The 20,728-nt window shown below is 42.8% G+C and overlaps 1 protein-coding gene across 1 annotated transcript in view; it reads left to right on the top strand.

Moving 5' to 3' along the window:
• Positions 1-8,965: 8,965 nt before the first annotated feature.
• Positions 8,966-20,728, top strand: part of LOC122414034 (putative uncharacterized protein DDB_G0271982) — a 33,341-nt gene continuing 21,578 nt past the window's right edge. The window contains exons 1-2 of the mRNA XM_043424817.1: positions 8,966-9,719; positions 13,200-13,480. Coding sequence (XP_043280752.1) covers positions 13,217-13,480 — 264 coding nt within the window. The 5' untranslated portion in view covers positions 8,966-9,719; positions 13,200-13,216. The remainder of the gene's footprint in view (positions 9,720-13,199; positions 13,481-20,728) is intronic.

Below are 20,728 nucleotides of genomic sequence, written 5' to 3'. Positions count from 1 at the left end.
GCACGCGCTACGCTCTCGTTACGCCAGGCTAACTTTATGGATCAATCATAATGCTGATGGATAATTAACGATTTCGAAATGACGTCAAAAAATGAGAAATTTTCAAAATTCCTTCACACTTCTCTCCCGCATTTGGTCATTTGGTCGGTTTATTTTGTTGAGTTTACGGACAGCGGTCGTGAGACTTGCTGTGGCATCAACACCCGAGTCCATTGAAATTTTCTCTCGAGAAACATGCAACAAGCTATTCGAAGAGCAAGAACGATTTTCACCGCTTTTGGCAGGTGCTAAAAACACGAGTTTTCAAACCCCGTTTTTGGGGTTCGAACTTATTTGGTTTTTTGAATGAATGGACCAAACGAAAAATTCTACTGAAGATAATGTTTTGCGCGTCGATTGGTGATTTTTCATGAATCATTTCTTCTTATAATCCAGTTAATTCGTAGAGGTGCGATAAGTGCAATGAATAAAATAAAATTCCTTCACGCCAGGCTCACTTCGTACGTTGACCACAATGCGCATGAATAATCGAGGCTTTCGAAATACATTTTTTGAATAAAATTAAGTTTTATTTGTTCATTTATGAGCTCGATTTCATTTTTTTACGTTCTCGAATTCACGAGCTCGACGTCACGAATTCCGGTTGGATCGACGGTTCGGGGCAGTTGGATATCGTCGAGGAGCGACGTCTGTGAACCAGAGAATCGAGAGGTTATAATTGGAACGGGATCGATAAAAAAGTAAGTAAAATCTCGTGATTAAATAATTTGAAGGAGTTTTTCAATAAAACTTTGATCGTATGTAAAAAGTTATTTGGCAAAGGTGCGCTTTTCGAACGAAACTTTTATAAGCTTTTAAGCAGACAAAGAACATTTTTTACTCCTCGAGAGCATCTTGAAAGCGCGTTAGAAAATGGAGAGGAATTTTTATGGGTGTAGGAACGAGTGAAAGAAGTGAATTTCATATAACACCGGATCCTTAAAACACTCGCTTTTATTCGCCATTTTTGTTTCTCTTTTGGTCTTCCACGTTAATGTGCATCCCGTTTCAGTGAGCCACGATTCCAAATTTAGAATCATGCGCCGGTCGAGACTTACGTGGCATGAGTTTCAGCTTCCCTTGATCGTCGAGTCGCGTTCGTGACCCAATGGCGCGAAAAACGAGGATGGACAAATATTCGTTTGTCCAAAATTTCTTTCCATTTCGATTAGTTCGATGAATTTGTTCAATTCATTGAATTCGAAGCTCTCGATTCAAATTATTGCAATTTAATGTATCAATGAAATCGAAAATTCATTAAAACGTTACGGCCATTCGCGTGGAAGTGAAATGCAGAATCAATTTTTTCGATTTGTTTATTTATCTTCATCTCAATTCCTCACTTTTCTTCGAAGGGTTGAATAAACAAAATACGAGAATCAACTTAACGAATAGAGCCCATGAAATCCTAGTAGTTTTCTCAGTAAGACGAAAAGATATTTCCGGACGTATTGCAATAACGAGCCAGCGACTGAGTCATCGTAAAAAAACTCGCGCGACAGCAAAGTGAGTGTAATTGCACCAAGAAAATTCGTTTTTATCGACCATATCTGTTTTCCTAGGATTCGAAAAGCGATCGCAGTCCGACCACCGCGGGAGCATTTTCGAGCTCTTGCGAAAAGCAGCCAGCGGAGAGCTCAGCGTTTTTTTGTTGTGTGACGAGAAATAAGGAACGAGATTTGTGGAAACCGTTGCAGTCTTTTCATCGCAGCCTTTATCTGTGACGAAGGAGCATTTTATCAGCTGCAATCGCAGGCCGTTCTTGTTGCCCTCTTCCGTGAAAACCATTAGAGAGTCGATGACGAATAGGATAAATGTTTGGCACATAGAAGAGAAATTTTCACCGTGCAAGGGAGAAAAAGAATTTTCAAAATTTCATCGTTCAGTCGTAACCGAAGTTTAAAAGTTTTTGTGGCTTACGTCATTAATTTTTTTCTCAAGCAACCGCAACGTAGACTTTGCTGAGAGGACCGAAAAGCAGTAAAAGAAATTGCCAACAATTTTGAGACCCTCAGAACCGATGAATCCGTCGTTTTTTGTGGCTCTTATACGAGGCCAAGAATGGTGAACCCGAGAAGCAGAATTCCCTCGTGCCTACTGTTACCAGATTATTCGTGGCACGACGCCGAGCTGACGCCGTTAAAAACTTTTAAATGAATCGTTTATTAAGTCCGCTCGTTCACTATTTCGATGAGCTAAGCACAAGTCTCGTGAAGAGAGAATGAAACTGTTCGAATGTCGACTAAATTCTTTCGTACATTTCTCATCGCTCGCGTCGTTGTGCGATCACGATTTTTAAGTAGTTGACGATCGAAATGATCGAAGTTATTTCAAACAAGGAAAGTATAAATCGAGAAAAAGAGTTTTTGTAAATTAACGTAAAATCTCATCACCTTCGCGTGAAAAAATTTGCTTTATCGTCAGTCGGCTCATGCGATCCTGCAGTAACGATTGAAGGTAAAATGCTCCCTGGATAAACCAGCCATGAAAAATAGAACGCTCCCTCAGCCGAGGACTGTCCGAAGAGTACCAACTTTCAAAACTCTCCGTGAGATAACGCTAACATTTTTAATCGTATGACGAAACAAATAATTCAGTAAATTCGCCAATCCGATTGAAAATATGATGAAACTGGCGCGGTTATAGTTTGCAGGTTTACTCGCGCGAACGTCGCGATGTTCTTGACCCGCAAATCCAGATCGTAATTTTGACATATTCAAGAAGAAATTTAATTCAAACCCTAGCATTATATCCGCCAGCAAGATTGAACTTCTTGAATCGACTAATTAACAATTTTTCACGAGCTTCGCTGACGTTCGTACCGGAAATAGCTAAATGGGCATCAGGAGGGTGCTTAAGACGGAGTGGAGCTTTGAGAGCTCCTCGTAACTACTAACTTTTTAAATCTCCAGTTGAATGTTTCCTTATCGTTAAATTATCGAAAATGTAGGATTCTTGGTACTTGGGTGCGACTGCTGGAATTGGGAGGCTGCGGGACGATGTTCGAAAGGTCTGGCCAGTGCTCTGGCGCACTGCGGCTTCTCCGTACTCCTCGCTACTCCATGAAAACGTGCAGCTTAAAACAGCCGCACGTTCATTTTTTCTCCGGCGTTAAGGAAGAAACTAACACCCTCGATCAGAAATGACTATTTTGATGTTTCGGAATACTTTACTGACGAAAAGAACGATGCAGTAACGCGATTACCATCGATCACCGAATCGTCGATTCGATTTGCGTCTCTCTGCGGGCCCGAGGGACTTGTGGGAAAAGAACATTTTGGGGGTTCGAAGATTCCGGCGCGAAGTACTTTTCTGCGATTTTTCCGTCGGTTTTTCCGCGTGCAACCTCGATGACCAGCCTCATTGTTTGGCACTTGAAAAAATGACAAGGAGACTAAAAAAGGAAGAGCCCGAAAGGGGCGCGGGCATGTACGAGGAATGTGAATTTTATGAGCCCCCGGAAACTTAAAGAATGAAAAGAGTTAGAAGATGAAAAAATCTAGTCCGTGAGGTTCTCAGAGGCGCGAGCTTAGCGTCAGAAGAGGTGTGACGAGGACCAATCTCTTCACTTCTCGACTCACTATCCACTAGACTTTCTTCTTCGCTCCTGCTGTGTGCCTCAACTTTCGTACGAGCCGCAGCATATACGACCGAGGAAAAGGGAGAAAGAGAAGGCGAGAGCGGAGGGAGGCTGTGCAGTTGAGAAACGAGGCGCGTATAGTACATACTCGACACACATACTTTGAGGAAGCTGCCGTAGCCCTTTCCCAACCCGTTAAAACATTCACCGATACACATCAGAGCTTTGCTATACGCGAGGGGATTTTAGCTGGTCGAGGCAAAATTACTTGGAGCTTGAGCTTGCACTTTTAGGCTTTACCGTGACGGCGAATAAAAATAAAACGTAATTGCGCACATTTGAATACGTGTCTTACACCGGAGGGAGGTTTTTTTAACAAAGTCCAAAAATTCTCCAGCCCACTAAATCCCTGACGCCTTTTGAAAATTCTTGTATCGCGACACCAAAGGTTTTACCTCAATTTCAGGCACCCCCAAAACGAATTCGTTGCTTATTCACGAACAAGGAAGGGAAACGATGATTTCGCTTTTTCCTCCCACATTTCTCGCAATCATTGACCCAACGAAATTAGACCGAATGAGACCTCGACAAACGCAAATAAAACTCAATTCCCAGACCTTCAATTTCGCGTTGAGTAATCAAGTCGTTACGTCAGACTTTCGCAGGACAACCAAGACGAGAGCGTAACCTTAATAAATCTAAATTTCCTTGCTTCCTTATTCCCATTACACTCCCAATGACATTAATCAAGCGGATTTGCCTCGGCCTATTCTCCCCAGGAATCCTCGCTTTTTCTTGCCATGACAAACAACCCATTCTGCAGCTTAATTCAGCGACAATAATTCCCGAAGAACGGAAAATTCACTTTTTTCATATTTTCCCTCCTACTCAATGAAGCAGGAGGGAAAACGCAAAAGCTGGATCGAACGAAAGTCGAAAAACTGTAAACCACGATTGTAAATTACAATATTTTTAAATCGTATTTTATTATTAATAAACATTAATTTCCCATCGAGATAATGTTCCACTGAAAATTGTGTCAGGAAAAAAAATGTTTGTGCCCATGAATCTTTTCGATGGACCCTTTTCGTGTAGCAATAAAATAAAATACACGAGAGGTCTGAAATATCGAGAAAATCTCGATATCTTCAATAAAATTTGAATCTCGAAGCTCCGGGGTTTGGAAATTTCCAGATTCCCGTTGTCATCCCTTCTGGGAGTTCTTTTTCACCCACTACGCGACGGGGATGACGAAGAGAGCGAAGCAGTGCGCAACCAGCGTCGTGTATCGAACGCGCCCCCTCCCTCTCGGCTTCCTCAGTGACGTCATGGAACCTGCGCTGATGACGTCACGAGACGACGGTGCTCATTCCACGGTGAATACGAGGATGGGATGCAGCGTCGGGCAAGCGGGGCAATCCCGAAGCGCGAGAAGCTGCAAAATGCTTATCTGTTTTTCATACCGATTCTCCATTTTTTGTTAAGCACTGCGCGAACGCAAGCTATTTACTACGAATGAGCCAACGTTCCAAAACTTCTCTATCGAGTACGTGTAAGGCATTTAGTCGAACTAGTAGAAACCCGAGACGGGCAAGTTTCGGCTCGCAGAGACGTTTTTTCATTTCCTCTCGATTCATCGGAATCGATATATATTCGAAGTTTTGGGGTCAAAGCCTGACAATAGGAAAGACAGGGACAAAGGAAAATGGAAAGCATGCAGGGATGAGAAGATTCTGAATGCGGCAGGTAATAGCAGTGTGACGACAAGCGAGAGGCCTTTTATCGAACCAATCACGTTCATGGAATCCCCGGTGACGACGCCATCGACTGGTGCGCTGGTTCAGTCGCGGGTTCAGCATACGCAAAAGTTTCGTCATACTTTCAGCGTGGGAAGAGACGAAGCATTTTTTTTCCTGGGAATTACCTGTTATGCGTTCCACTTTGTGAGTAATGTGTCAAAGCTAAGAGCTCTCCCATGGGGTGGCTTTTAATAGAAAGATGAGTGAGTCTGAAAATTTTCGTATGGAAATAGAACTCGAGGCTTGCGTCGGAAGCACGCGGCCCCCGTGTTTCCAAACGTGCTTTCTAATACCTGCCCACATACTTTTTTCGTCTACCGACGTCACAGCTTCCTCGTGAGAAAATTCGATGTTCTCGATCCTGAAGATATCGAGGGTTCGAGCAAGTTACGATCTTCGAGAATTCACTCGCACGTGGCGACGTCGAACTAGTAAAAAGTTCACTCGTTCAATAGAAAATAACGTACCAAGCCAACGATACAGGAGTCAGTAGCCTCGCGTACAACTGCGAAGCTTTTCATCGGCTCAACGAACCATCCGATCCTTCGTGCCCTCTGTCCGGAGGGTGGGCTCTATTCTTCAAGGTGTAATCTGTGCCAGGCTCCATCAGTTTTGCCCTGGGAGCTTCCAGAAATCCACTCCTTCTCCATTGTTGTAGCCCACACTTCGGTCTGAATCGTCAGCATGACGTAAACACGAGCTCAATGGATTCGGATAACTCGTGCCTCGTGGGATAGGCCAAAGTTGGAAAACTTGTAATTCTGTACAAAAATATACTCGACGACAAGAAAGTTGAGCCAAATTTAAACGTGGGCTTTGATCCTATCATCAAATTGTGTATACACGAAGTTTATTAACAATGACTACACCAAATGTTTTTATGTCGAATGAGGTTTCCAGCACCATTGATCGAAAGCATCCCTCAATCGAGCGGTCCATCGCTCGAGCTCCCTTCTGACCGAGAAATTGATTCAATTTCATCCAACTGGACGAAATATCCAGCAAGGCAGACTTGTTCAAGGGACGGTGAAATTTGTTGTGCAAACCTCGTTAGCCTCGGTGTCTACAAAACGTGCAAATGGACGAATGGAAAAATGTTTTGTGGCTGGAAAAATGGGGAATATTTTGTTTCTGGGTAAAAACTTCTCGAATGAGGATTCCAGAGCTTTTATTCGTTCGAGAATGTTCTTCTCACTTCGACAAATACTCCGTTGGAAATTGAATACTTTATTCCTCTGTTTTATTCCCTCGAGAAAATTCGATATTCGGATAAATTGAAATGTCGATGGGCCGGAGAGAATCTATGAATTTTTAGCTCTTGAGACGGGAGTGTAATGTACAAACTTGAAAATTACGCGACGAGCTATCGATAAACATGAACGTATTACTATAAAAATGCATCGAAAAATAAACTGGGTTTTCTTGATAAAAGTGAACAGTGACGACTGCACCAGTACGACAGCACCAAGGGAACTACTTTTGTTGAAACTTTCAGCTTCGAGCATGAGCCTCGGAAGAAATTTGCCTGCCCTCACCACGTTGAAAGGGTGGCATCAATTGAGTGGAAATCTAGTTCTTTTCAGCCCGGACGACTTTTCAATTTTCCTTTTCGAACTAAGGCGTTTGTTCGCACTGGTCTCGCCTCCATAAAGTTTTCGTCATCTCGATGCATGCAGTATCCCTCAGATTACATCTGATAGGGTTTCAATGCGAAATCACAGGCAGAGAGAGATTGAATATAAAATCTTATTCACGCTGGAAACTTGATGCAGTATAAAGTCTGAATATCGTATATTGGGTCGTGAATAAGATGCTATGGAAGTAGCACGAGGTTGAATTAAAAGGGAATTTTGTGTGGTTTTTATCAAGGTTGATTGTACGTTTTCTTGGCTACGATCTTCCACGAATTTGTAGAAATATTAAATCCTCTGCTCATATTCGTGAGAACAACGATCGAGTACGATAACGCTTTAATAATCAAATGAAGCAAAGCAATTTCTCGCTCTGTTGCAATTTTAAGAGGCCTATGATTGCTGGACGTCAGGAAGTTTCGTTGCTCATCCAATTCAGGACAAAAGAGCTGAGAGGAACAAAGAATACAATTGCTATTCTTCGTTGTACACAATACCAATGTGCTTTGCCCATCATCAGCATCAAAGCCACTTTGAGAATGATTGCGAACCGAATGGAACGAGCAGGCAGATTCTGGCTGGTCATTCGGAACTCTTACTATGTCGTGGACCATTTTCAGTTTCCGTATTTTCGAATTTTCCATCTAAAAATTCTTCCTCGACGATGATAAATTAGATCGATTCGTTTGCACTGGGGATTAGACTCAAATTTTCAGGGCCCCAGGACCAGAGTGAGTCATTTCTGACTGAAAAATATTAGGAATTATTGGAACTTTATGAACTGTCGATACGAAAATAATGCTGGCCTCGTGCACGAGAAATCCCAGTAAAAGATCTGAGAAAAAAGAGTGTTTTGTTTGAGGAGAAGCCCAGCATTGATTTCGGCCCTCCAAAAATCCAGAGCGTCTTCTATCAAGGGAAGTATGCTATGAAAATTGGAATGGTGCCAACGTTATCGATTGTACGTGAACAAAAAAAAGGTTGAGGGAACCCGGGCTTCATTATAAATCGACATATTTTTATTTGATTGTACACGATCATTTGTTAACCGTCAGCTATTCTCGTATTAATTATCGAATAATAGTAGGGAGCGCAGAGGGATTGGAACGAAGGTCAACAGCACACATTTTTTGTTCGTGAGAAACTGGATAATCAATATTTCCGGGATTACAAGTACACCGGACGGTGAAAAGCTCGCGAGGTAAAGTGGAGATGGTCGAAACACACTCTTCTCAATACACCATGGAGCAGAAGCTCTCGAGAAGCAGCAGCAGCAGCATTCATCGAAAATTGGCGTCCGTTCGTCCCTCACCGCTCCAGTGTTGCTCTCCTGCAAATAATTTGTGGGATGCCAAAAAAAAGCTGGCGTGCGTCTAATCCTGGTCGAAGACAAAAGCGTAGAAAAGGAAGGTGAAGTCGGAAGGGGGAGGGGCGAGAGCGAGAGGAAAGAGGGGACTGCTGGTTGCGTTTTTCCTCGTTCCTTTTCAACCCCTTTCGGTTCTTCTCCATTCCGTGATCCCTTTCATTCCAACTGTGCAATATAGAGCACTACTACCTCCACAATCCGGTAGTAGAAGTTATACCACGACAAGCCCAGGACCACCACCATCATCATTATTACCACTACTAGCAGTCTATTCGAACACGACTACTAGCAACATCGCAGATCAAAAGGAGAGAGCGAGAGAGAGAGGTAGGATTTGTGCTTAAAGCCTTACTGAACTGGCGCTCGCTGCCTATGTCTGTTATCTCGTTCTTTCGTGGCCCCAGCTGTGTTAGTTTCATCCTTGTCACTTTATCGATCTTGAAAAGCCACCTCCACACAAGGAGGTTGCAGCAGCAGCAGCAGCAGCCTGGCCTGGACTGGCGCGCTTATGCCGGTGTTGGCCTCCAGCAGTGCCTGCCCGGCCACCACGCCGGCACAACTGGTTCGATCGGTCGTCGCCGTCGTCATCGTCGTCGTCGTCGTCGTCGTAGTTACGAGGCAACGCGAAAATTAACGTTACTGCACCATTTCCGCAATGAGCATAAAACGTCGCTTTTTTAATCATTATCATTTGAGCTCCTCTCGTATTTCACGGTACGGCAAACTCCCGACGTATTATTATTAATCGTTGATCGATATTAGTGAAGTTATTCGTGAGAACTGCCAGCTTAAAATCACGAAATAATTCATTCCGCATTTCGTCGTCGATATATCCACCGCTGACTCGATTTTTCTTAAATACGTTATTATACCGAAGATCAAAGAGGGCAAAGGACGGCCGTTTTAAACCGCGCTTTCCACGAGCTCTTCCCTCTCATCGTCCAATCCTCGTCTAGCGTTCACAGCGTGTAGTCGCAGCCGGCAATATTACTGCGGTGAATCCCAGAATCCCAGTTAAGGCCTCAGGATTTATTAGCCTCATTTTTTCTCGCTTACCTTCCGTTGTTGATGTTCTTTTTTCTCGAATATCATTCAATCACTCCCGCTTACTTTCGCGCCGAGGAATCGCCTTTTTGTTGTTTATATTTTTATCAAAATGTGCGACAGTTCGCGATGACGAGCTTTAAAAAGGGATCTCGGAAAAGGTGTTCTGCTCTGTGCAGCCAGCAGTAATTTTTTTTTTACTCAATTCTACGAGGGCTCGATCATTTCTCCTCGACGCCTAACCCCGCAGCCATAACACGGTGAGTTATTTCGTTTTTCTGTATTCATCAATTTCCAACAACTCTGCTTGTAAAAGTTATCTTTTTTTTTCAATTCTTTTCACAATCTAAAGTCAAGGTAAAATAAAACTTTTTTCAGTGCCAAGATTCGAGTAATCTCCTCATTGCCTTCGAATCTCCAATCCATAAAAGTATTTTGTCGATTATTATGATTTCGATGGAATAACAAAATCTCATTCCGTCGGAAAATACTCGATTTCGTAAGCGCTAATTTTTTTTTTTTACACATCAACAACAGCCACACTTCTACGTGCTCTCTCAGTTTTCTCGCAGTTTTTTTTTTCACAACAGAACTGGTAGATGCGAGGAACGGGATCGCTCAGCACAAATCGACAGTTCTAAAAATAAACTTATCGATAGAAATAAATACGCGAGACGCGTTTGACAATGCTGCACAAACAAAGATCTTGAAAGTTGACACTAGCGCATAGAACATTTGCAGGAAGGGCTGGATTGTGTAACGAGCACACTAAACTAGGGGATATCGGGTTTCATCGCGCATCGAGAATACATTTTTTATAAAAAGGGCCTAAGTACAGATTATATCTTTGAGGAGAAGACTGCTAGAATAATAGATTTATGAATGCATTAATATCGAGACTCAAAATAGAAGGAAAACTGAAATGATCGTATTGAAAGTTTTATTGCTCAGCACCTTTTCTTCGAGATTCTTTTATTTTTCAACTCAAATATCCAGGAAATATTACATTGAGACTTACAGCTAAAAATTTTATGCGATCAGTGCAAATTGGGGAGTAAAGGCTGAAAATTCATTATTCATTTTTATTATCACTCCCCATTCGAAGTTTCCATTCAACAAATCTCATCGTTCCTGCCAAACATCATCTCCCCTCAAAGCTATTATTTTTTCTCACGAACTCGATGAAAATAAAGGAATTTTCGAAAAATTTAAGCGAACGTTAACGGTTCCCCGTCCATGCGAAATTGCCGCTTTAATTATATTCCAATAGACTGCTCATGTACGAGGAATATTCATACTCAGGCTGTGTGAAAAATAAAATAATAATTCATCGATATTATTATTTCTGTCGGGTTTCATGGCCCGAGCGTCCTTGTTTCTCAACCATCGCGCAGTATGCTTGTACTCCCGTGTCAAGGTGAATAAATGTCGGATTAACGTTCTTGATAACGCGACGGCTATGACCACTGCTATTGTCGCGAGTAGTGCTGCACTCTGCAGAATGCTCACTATCAACCCGTGACAATAATTCACCGGTTAATGCTGCATTCATCAATTTTTTAAGAACATGCAGTCACTGCTGGTCCAAAACGTCACCGGAAGACGACGAAGGTTCCTTTTCCGCGTGCAGCAAAAATTCTCAAGAGTTTTTAAATCTCATTCGCCTTTAACGATCGTAAAAATGTTATGACGAATCCAGGCGACCGCGATCGGAGCGATATTCATTTTGAAAAACCCCACTTTAAGATTGTGCAACAATTTAACTTCGACGTAATCGAACAGAGTGCAGGACGAGACGAATTCAGAGCAGATGACAATAAATGCAATCGGTTAATCAAACGACAAGTAAAATTGAATAATTTTACAATAAATTAGAGAAGTTGCCGCAACGGAACGAGTGTTTGGAACCCTGAAAAAATCGGTTGCACAACGCTGTTAAAAAATGAAGGCGATCAAATGCTCCAAGACCTGAGATAAGCCGACAAATTTATGAAGTTCAAATGATGAATTACACGAATATAATAAAATGTCGAAGCAATCGCAAAGGTTCTTCGAACGCTAGGAACGACTTCCGAAAAGAACGGAACGTTTGTCGGTCGGGAAAGCGTTTGTGTAAATATTCCTACAACAATAATTGATGGGAATATGGAATTCGGAGGAGAATAATCGAAATCGAGGCGCACGAACATTGGTAATTTTCGATGGGACGCACACGTGGACAGGTCCTTTATTTGAACAAACGGAAACGAAGATATCGCTTAACAGAAGAATGAATAGAGAAAAAGAAAACTTAGACAACAATTCATCGTTCACTGACACTGATAAACGAGACTCACCTGGGACGTGCACTCGAATGTGTTGCATCAGTGCTTGTTCTCGCTCAAGTGTTTATTTCTGGAACAGCCCCGGAGCGAGAATAGAATCAGCGAGTAGACGACTGCATTAAATATAGAAGCGAAACACACGCGGTGAACGAACTGTTAGTAGATTACGAAATTCCATTCACTCGACCTGGGAATGACCCTAATGGGATTGTTTTTTTTTTTCACCCCACCGAGAGTTTCGCTCGATCACGGCGTTTCGATACGCGCCCCTCGCCATGGTCAGCAGCGAACGTATAAATTGAGCTTAAGAAATCCTTGTGAAAGATCTACGAACCCGGATTCTGTGGCATCGTGTTATTTGTGCTCAGCGCTGCACCAGAGGTCAGCGCATTTCCGAATTTCTCTGCAGAGCTCTGCTCGCTTGGGAAATAAATTGGACGTTTGTACAGCCCATTTTCAGAATTTCAGTTTACAAGGGCTCCAGAAAACTTGGTGTGTAACGGTCCCACTGCAATATGCGCACTTCTAATTCCCCTTGAAGATTGATGGCGCTACTTGCTGATGAATTATTTTGAAGAACACGCGAAACCTGATGGAGAATGACCGACGCACCAACCAGTTGCTCCAGTATTTTTTATTTGATGATAAAGTACTCACTGCTGCAGCGTGACCTGGTGCGAAACTCGCAACGGAACAAATATTCATTTTGGGGTCCCGGACGTGAATCGCCGAAGAAATGTGGCCTGTAGAAGCACTGCGATCAAGGATTCCAATGATCGTCGCACGTGCTCAAGACAAGACCCTGAATCAACAAACTTTTGCGTCGACTTTTCTGATAAGTTGTCGTGAGAAAATGAGAAAAAAACGAATCTACGTAGCGTGAAAAAGGACAGTTTCTACAGAACACAATTGACCTTCTGATCTCGAATTAATTACGTAGCTGTACCCATTCTATATGCAGACTTTCGATCCTGGCAACTGACAAAGCGCCCCTAGGAGAAGGCTATTGTCTGGGGACTCGATAATTGTCTTCTGTCTCGTTAATTGATTGCTCGTCGCAGCAAACAGCTTTGTTTAATATTCCAAGCATGTCGTAGCACTTGACTTTTTCCCAAAATACAAATAGCACAGGAATCGTTGGCCACGAATAATTGACGTGGAATTGAATTTAGTTCGATGTTTGCAATCAAAGAATTAGGGGGGGAGAAAGAGATGGATCGTTGTTGAGTTTGATTCTCGAGATTGCGGTTTTTAAAAAGGTTTTTACATTCTCGAAATGTTCATGAGGAATGAAAACTGTTGATGTATAAAAATATAAAAAATCAACAAAAAGTTTTGGTTCGCACTCGTTCATTTGAACTCCAGGAGAAAAGATGAACAAGACTCGCATGCTCTTATTATTTCGTTCTATTTCAGGCTGTGAAGATCTGAAGATGCCAGCAGCGGGGGCAGCAGTTCCCGCGGTTGTGGAAGATGTCGGCCAGTTGGAAGACCTGGACGAGCCGCCGGAGCCCCGGGGCGAAGGAGTACGCGCCGGCCAGGCTCCTGGTCGAGGTGGAATTATGAAGCCTCTCGTCGTACTCGCACTTCCTGGCATGTATCTTTTCTACAAGTACAGCCAGTACAGGCGCGAGCAGCGGGAATTGTCTCGTCGAAGGATAACGGAAAGGGAGTTGCAGCACCTTCATCACAAAATAGTGAGTTAAGCGACGAAAAATGATAAATTAAAAGCTTTGGAAATTGGTGAAAGCGCGATGCGCACGAAAAGCCACAATTTTCCTCGAGCTCGGTCCCACTTTCAATTCCCTGCGCGGAGATGAAACCCTCGAAAAATAGAAATGGCTCTCGGTGAAATATGCAAAAACTGGCTAGAAATTGTCCATGTTGAAAATCCTCCATACGAAGGCGGGTAAATAAGCCGAAATTCTCCGTCGCCTTGATTAAGGACCAACGTAGCGTGCCTCGGTATAAATACAGACGTACCAGCACGCGTACCTTTTTCATCGTCGTGCAGGTTTTTCCACTCCCTTACACTCGTGTCGCGTTAGTAACTCGAGGAACCCCTCGAGCGACAAGTGTTAGTTGGGAGACGAGAAAAAGATGGCAAACCGAAAGCAAACGAAAGATAGGATAAAAGAGGGAGGGAGAGAGAGTCGGGGGAAAGGAGATAAGGGAAAAAGGGTCCTGAGGCCGCTCGAGTAGAAAAAGAAAAAAGTTTCATTGCATTTTTTCACGATTTAATTGGAGTAGTGTGCTTTTGTACATTCAAGGGCAGCGACTCGACGAAGAGGCGTTTATCAGATTCTCTCGAGCTTCGCAGACGAGCTTCAACCGTTAAGCTCAAAAGATGTTGACGGTGAAGCGTTAAAAAGTGCTTTACAAAACCCCGTTGGATCTCGCAGCCCTACAATCCGAACGTGTGCTGTGAATATTTCCAACATCGATGCTCGAGAGCTCACCCAAGATAACCGCACTAAACAATCTCGCAGAACACCGAGATTCTCAGGTGCAAATTAAGGGCGCAAGAGCTAAAGATGATAGCTCAATTACCCAAGACTAATACGATCATCGACAGCCACCAAATCCCCACGTAACTCTCTCTTGTCTACGTGTTTCGTTGAGCTTTTCCTTAACGAGATTATATATTATCTGGTGCACTGGCTCTTTAAGGCACTTTTCACCGGAACCACTTCATCCCCGCTCGCCTTCATCGATCTTATTTTACTCTCGAATTACACAGAAAAATTCGCGTCAAATTTTTCATCAGGATTAATTTTCCTCGAGAATAATGATTGCAAGATTTTTGTGATAAATTCTGCATCAATGTTCATCGACTTATTGTTGTTTACGATTTCGATATATCGTCCAGTTCCTAAGATAGATTTCAATATGAGGAATAAAAATGCGACTTTATTGACTCTCCTACCTTACAATTGTCTTCTGTGAGAGTTCCACTCTCGTAGTTTTCATCGATGCTACTCATAAAACAGCAGACGTAGCAGAAAGTAGAATAAAACGAAGGAGAGCTTCTTGACAATTCTTTGTACTGTCACATAAACAAGTTTCTTCTCAGCCATCGTTTTTTTCTTCCTTCGGTTGAAGTTCTCTCGAAGCTCCTCGCTCGCAAGAAGTTAAGGAGTGTGTAGTCGGGTCGCACTCGAGGCTGTCTCGAATGCATGTGTTCTCGCTCTCTCCGGCCTCTCCTGCTCATTCGACGATGAAATTATAATCTCCTTCTCTTCGGGTTTGATTTGCGAGAGACGAATATCCTTGGCGGAGTTTGAATTTTGTTTTCGTTTTCACGAGAGCCAGCAGCAGGGGCGCGCCTAAACGTGAAAAGGCTGGCACCCGTTGCACTTCGCGAAGCACCTGCGAATATGTATTGATTTCCTCTACCCTGTCGACCGAAACTAGTACAAAACTTAGGAACACCGATGCTAAAAGCGATGCCCGTGTTTTCTGGGCCGCCGCTTCTCGCGTTTTTTCACTCCTCGATTTAATCGATGAAATATTTCGTTTGAAACTTTGGCTCCGCAACATTTTTTCCCTCCCCGAGTTTCAAAGCCGTCTGATATAATAGAATAACAAAAAAAATTCTTCGCGTGTTAACAGCGACCGGCAGACCTCGGATTTGCATCCCCTTACGATGGAAAAACAAGCGCCGCCCGGGAGCCTCGAAATATATTTGCCCTCGCGTTCCTCGTGTGTGACACAATCACAAATAAATCATCTTGATTAACTTTTTTCCAAATTACCACACAATCGGGGATAAAAATTCGTCGATAAAAGAAGTTACGCAGATTATAAAACGCTGCTTGCAAGAATGCCAACGAGTCGTGTGAGCACTAATCGTAACGCATTACTCGAGGAAGTAGATTCCCGATAAAAAAAACGTTTCTTTCGAACATTGAAAACCGAGCAGCAGTTGATGAAAAACTCGAGCATATACTCATTGATACATTTAATAATAAAAATCAAGAGGAAATAAATGTGATTGCGTGAGGCTTATTGACGTCCGCGATCTTCGGACCTTGTGGTCGAACGATAGTCCTCAACCTTGGCAATTCCCTTATCAACGCAGAACGTCGGTGTGTCGCGACACAACCCGTTACCGGCTTTTTATTTTTATTGTCATGCTTTATTTTTTTCTCATTTTTTTTCAACTACGAGTAGCGCTTACTGGATACGTAGTGACACTTGAACGCGGTGCTGGTTGAAGTATGCGAACTTGTGTGGCGAACGCGAAACACACCGTCGGCGTCGACGATAAGGCTCACGCTAGCTACTCGTTAAGATCAAATCTACATCGACGACGACGTAGTGTTCTGAACGGAAGAAAAAACCCTTTCGCCCTTTTGTTTACCGGTGTTTTCATTCGCGTAATTCGAGTCTTGCTGAATTAAGGGGAAGCCGAAGCTCCGAAGCTCCGAAGCACCGAGAGACGCTGCCAATATTGAAGGCAGTTGTCCGGTGGAGTAAAAAGCTCTCTGACGTCAGGAAAGTATGAAAATACTTGCAGGACTTTAACCCACGGACGGATGAACGAAGCGTAAACGTCCCACCAACTTCCAGGCCGATAAATGTCTCGCGAAAACCCATTCGCCCTTCTAATTAAATCGAATGAGTTGCCACTCGCTTCCGGATTCTTGGAGCGATTCACTCCCTGCCAAAAGCAGCGGTCTGGAGAATTATAGACCCGCCGCGAGGCGAGGCGGAAAGGAGGAAAAATAAAAAGTTTGTTGATTGACACAGGAAGACCGCTAAGGTGGTTGGCGCGACAATAAATTAATGGTTGTCTGGCACGGTCCGTGTTCGTTGACCCTACGCCACGTGGTATTAAGGCTATGTGGAGGAATAATTCCACGAGACACGACCACGTCGTATCTCGGCGTCGAAGTTGCTAATACCAGGAACCCTAGAAATGTCAATCGATAATACAGCACGCTCCAAAAGCCGTGATCTCATTTCAGGGGGTTTTTATAGCCACTGGAATTTTGGAGATCGATCGATTCTTCATATCGTCCCTTCCTTCGAAAAGCATCAGTTGTATGAGGACAGCCGATTCGAAGCCGAAATTTCAAGATAAGGGCGTGGCGAGCCCTCAATCAATTGGCCAAAGCAGCAGATGGCGCTTACTCCACTCGACGACTCGCTTCTGAAGGACGCACGAGGAAAGAGGATGCTTGCTTTCGTTATTTAATAATCAACGTGCACGCGGCCTCGGAACTTTTGAAACGTTCGGTACACGCAACTCGAAATCACCCCTTAAAGCCACCCTTGCCAATCTCTCTTATTTCTTATCCAATTTCCCGAGACCACAGAGAAAGGGATTTTCAATACTCGCGTGCCCATCACGCGTTCACCCCTTCTGCAATCATGGCTTCCCGATATTACGAAGAATTCGCTCCGGAAACTAACCATTTGCATTCGTCTCATAGAATTACAGGCTTTTTACGAGTCTGCGCGCTTGTTCTCCGAACGAGAAGCTCGTGCGTGGGCCCGTAAAAGTAATTACTTCGGCTCATATTTCCGTATTCGTTTGTCCTTAATCTCATGGGCTTGGGGATACGCGATGCGAGGCCTAAAAATTCCGTGATTCGAGTCATGGAACACAAGAGTGTAATGGAACTTCGAGCAACACGACACACTTTAATATTTACCCTCTGAAATGAGTGAAAAAAACGAACAGAAATTTAAGCAGTTCCCTGCTTACAGGCCTCGACATTTTGAGCTCTTTGCTCAGTCTCTTGGGAAAACCGTTTTTTCATTCTTTTCTCCGTGCTCTTCTCTCTCTTCCACTATCTCGTTTTTGCTTGACAAATTTAACTGAAGAATTAAAAACATGAAACTCGAAATGGCGTTCTCGTACCGAGGCGCAATCGAGATTGGTAATGTATTCCAGAATGAAAACCGTACTGTGACGAATATGCGCGATATTGAGCGAGTAGAGAGTATCGTTGGTGTGGCAAAATGGTTAGGTAGCTCATATCTTCTATATGAGCCGATAAAAGTTGACGAGCGATGGGAGCAAACGTGAAGGAGCTATCGGATACCCCCGGCCATTTAACCTCATCTTAACACGAATGCGATCAGCGTAGGGGCTGTCAAACCGGGGGCAGCCACGACAATTACGTTTCCATTCTGTCGCCCGATAAAAATTGTATAAAAACTGTTGCTTTCATTGTTATTATTACGGTTTACGTGGAACACACTATTTCGAGATAGATTTCCAGCGCAGCCTTTACTGTTATCGACGAGGCGTTTTAATCGGCTTCGAATGAAATTTCCGACGGTGGTTTTATGACGACGGTTTCACTGGGAGCTGCGATTTTAATGAAATATTTTTCATTTACTTCAGGACGTTAGTCTACTAGTCTAATTAAAACAAAAGTTTTTCAGTGTTTTACTTCTGCGGCATATTGTGTTTTTAGCGAACAATGATGGAAATCATGATCGCGACACTTGTTTGGAAAAAATATCTGCTGTCGGGTTTGATAAGAATTCGGAGAAGGAAAAGTGAGAATGGCAACGACGATATAAAATTGGCGGAAAAACAGTTTGGGGAAAAAGAAATACGGTTGTTATAGCCGCTTGCGAAATGCTGGAGATTTGTGTTTGTTGAGAAAACGAGTTTTCTTACGGTTGAACAAAAATAGATTCCAAAGGATACGAGGGCGCGGGTAGGGGGAAAAAAATTGAGGGAAAGCCAGCCGTGTTGGCTGGCGAATTAGCGAGGCCAGAAAGGAGCGAGTCTTGCCAGAACTCTGGTTTCTTCTCGTGAGAAGAGCGCGCGGTATTATCGCGTTGTTATTTCCGGGATGAAACGCGATAATGAGGCGTACGCGCGATCTGAAAAAAGCTTTTTTGCCTCAGGGGTGTCAGCTCTGCGGACGTGACAGCGAGAAAAAAATGAAATGGGGGAGGCTTGTACAGAATTTGAACAACCGAGGGAGCTCGAGGCAGAAAAAACCGAGTATCGAAGATTTTGTTTTCTTCTCGACTGTTTCGTTCATTGAAATAAACATTATGCTGGCACGGGTGATTGTATTAAGGTAGTTCATGCACGAAACGATTTTCTTAAGAAAGTCTTGAAATTTACAACGAGTTTCAATGGCTAGTCGACTGACACGCATATCAAACTTTAAAGGGTTTTTGTTATTGGTTATTTACATAAACGTGCTTAAATATGAAAAAAAAAAAACACTCGCAGGGTCATAAAAACTGTGCGTAAAAAATTGTTCATCTTTCCATATAAAGAACAAACGCTTCTTACGAAGTTTATAAAAAACTACACAATAACGATGAAGTATATAACGAAGGTCTGTGAAAAAATTCGAGACGATTCGAAATTGGTAAAATGAGCACTCGTAATCTCACATTTGCTTATTTCGGCATTTTGTTTTTTCTTCGTTTGGGTCACTCCTGTCACAGCCTTCTGTGTTTTTATTAATACTTTTTTCTTGATCCATTTCTCGTTGTGTTTTCTCTCTGCACTCTTTAAAGCGATTTTTTGCATAAAAAAACTGAAGTATTTTAGCCTGGGACGAATGAAATTTCGGGTTCGGTCAGCGACGGATCCCCGATTAATTAACCCTTAGTGTGCATTTGTTCTCCAAAATGTTCCCCAAAATTTTGTTCTCACATGAATAGCATTTACAGATGAGCATCTCATAAGTAAAACCCCCAATATTAAGAAATCGTTATCCCCTCTCTAAAAGTAGGGAGCACAGCCAACTTCACACTCCAAAATAAATAGACTTTTTGGAAGGGTTGCAAAGTGGACTATTTTTCCCTTAAAGCATGGACCCTTGTCTGTAAAACTCTGTAAGGATTTTTTTAAAAACTCAAAATTTAATTTTCTACAAGAGATTTAACCGAAAAAGTGCTTTTTACGCGCACTATCAACTTTGAGCACGTTTTTGAGCAATGAAAAAAGATTTTTTTGGAAATCCGACTTTGCAGCCTTAAAGTTGGATCAATTCACTGCGAAAAGTGACTAAACCTTTTATTCCGAAAAGCGCATAGTTACCGAGATATTCGATGTCAAAAGTGACCCCATGTGCACGAAATGTCTCGCTGTGAAGGTTTGCACACTAAGGGTTAATGGCTCGTAATTTTATTCCCTAAAAAATAATTTGAAAAAATGTATTTACAATTTTGAATTAATAACTCTGACATTAGAGTGATAATATCTTTAATTGGAAAGTAAAAATCGACCCAATTCAGGCACCCAGAAAATACGATCCCACGGGAATGGTGTACCTTAAAAAAATGAATGAAGAATCATCCCTCTGCGACGTGATCCCCGCCGAATGTTTGTTTGTTTTTGGTCAATTACACGCGACTTTTCCGTCCCCACGACGTCACGGAAGACACAACAGTGACGAAAGCAAAAATGGCGTCAGAACAAGTTCGCGAGGTCCTGTAATCGTCGCTTCCATTAACACATCGACCTCGCACCTACACGCGATGCGGATTCGTGTTTAGAATAGAACACATTCAAATGTATATATGCGGGAAGCATGAGCAACGAACGAAGGAACGAACGCTTTGGTGCTTTCTCTAGCTTCGAAGGGTGCAAAACGACAAGTCGACAAGTTATAGATGGTGATCGATATCAAGAAGGTGAACAACAACGTGCCGAGTCGGATCCAACCACTCTCGATTGCATATACCTCGAAGTGTGTACTATTGCGACAAACGTACATAAGGAACGGAGAAAAAAAGGGCGGAGGAGAGGCAGAAATGAGAGAGGAAAAATGTTTTACGCTCTCGTTATTTCGAATTTGGGGGAAAGTAATAAGAAAATGTTAACAATTAAGGGGAACACTGGGCAATCGCACGGGCATTTTTTGTTATTTTTTTATATGGAATTCGAACGTGATAAATTTGGGTTACACGAAAACTCGTGGGAACAGAGAGAAGAAGGAACAAAGCAAAATAAA

The sequence above is a fragment of the Venturia canescens genome, chromosome 7 (assembly GCF_019457755.1).
Source record: "Venturia canescens isolate UGA chromosome 7, ASM1945775v1, whole genome shotgun sequence".
NCBI classification, from domain to species: Eukaryota; Metazoa; Arthropoda; class Insecta; order Hymenoptera; family Ichneumonidae; genus Venturia; species Venturia canescens.
The sequence above is the reverse complement of the archived record's forward strand: the minus strand, read 5'-3'. Positions and strand labels throughout refer to the sequence as shown.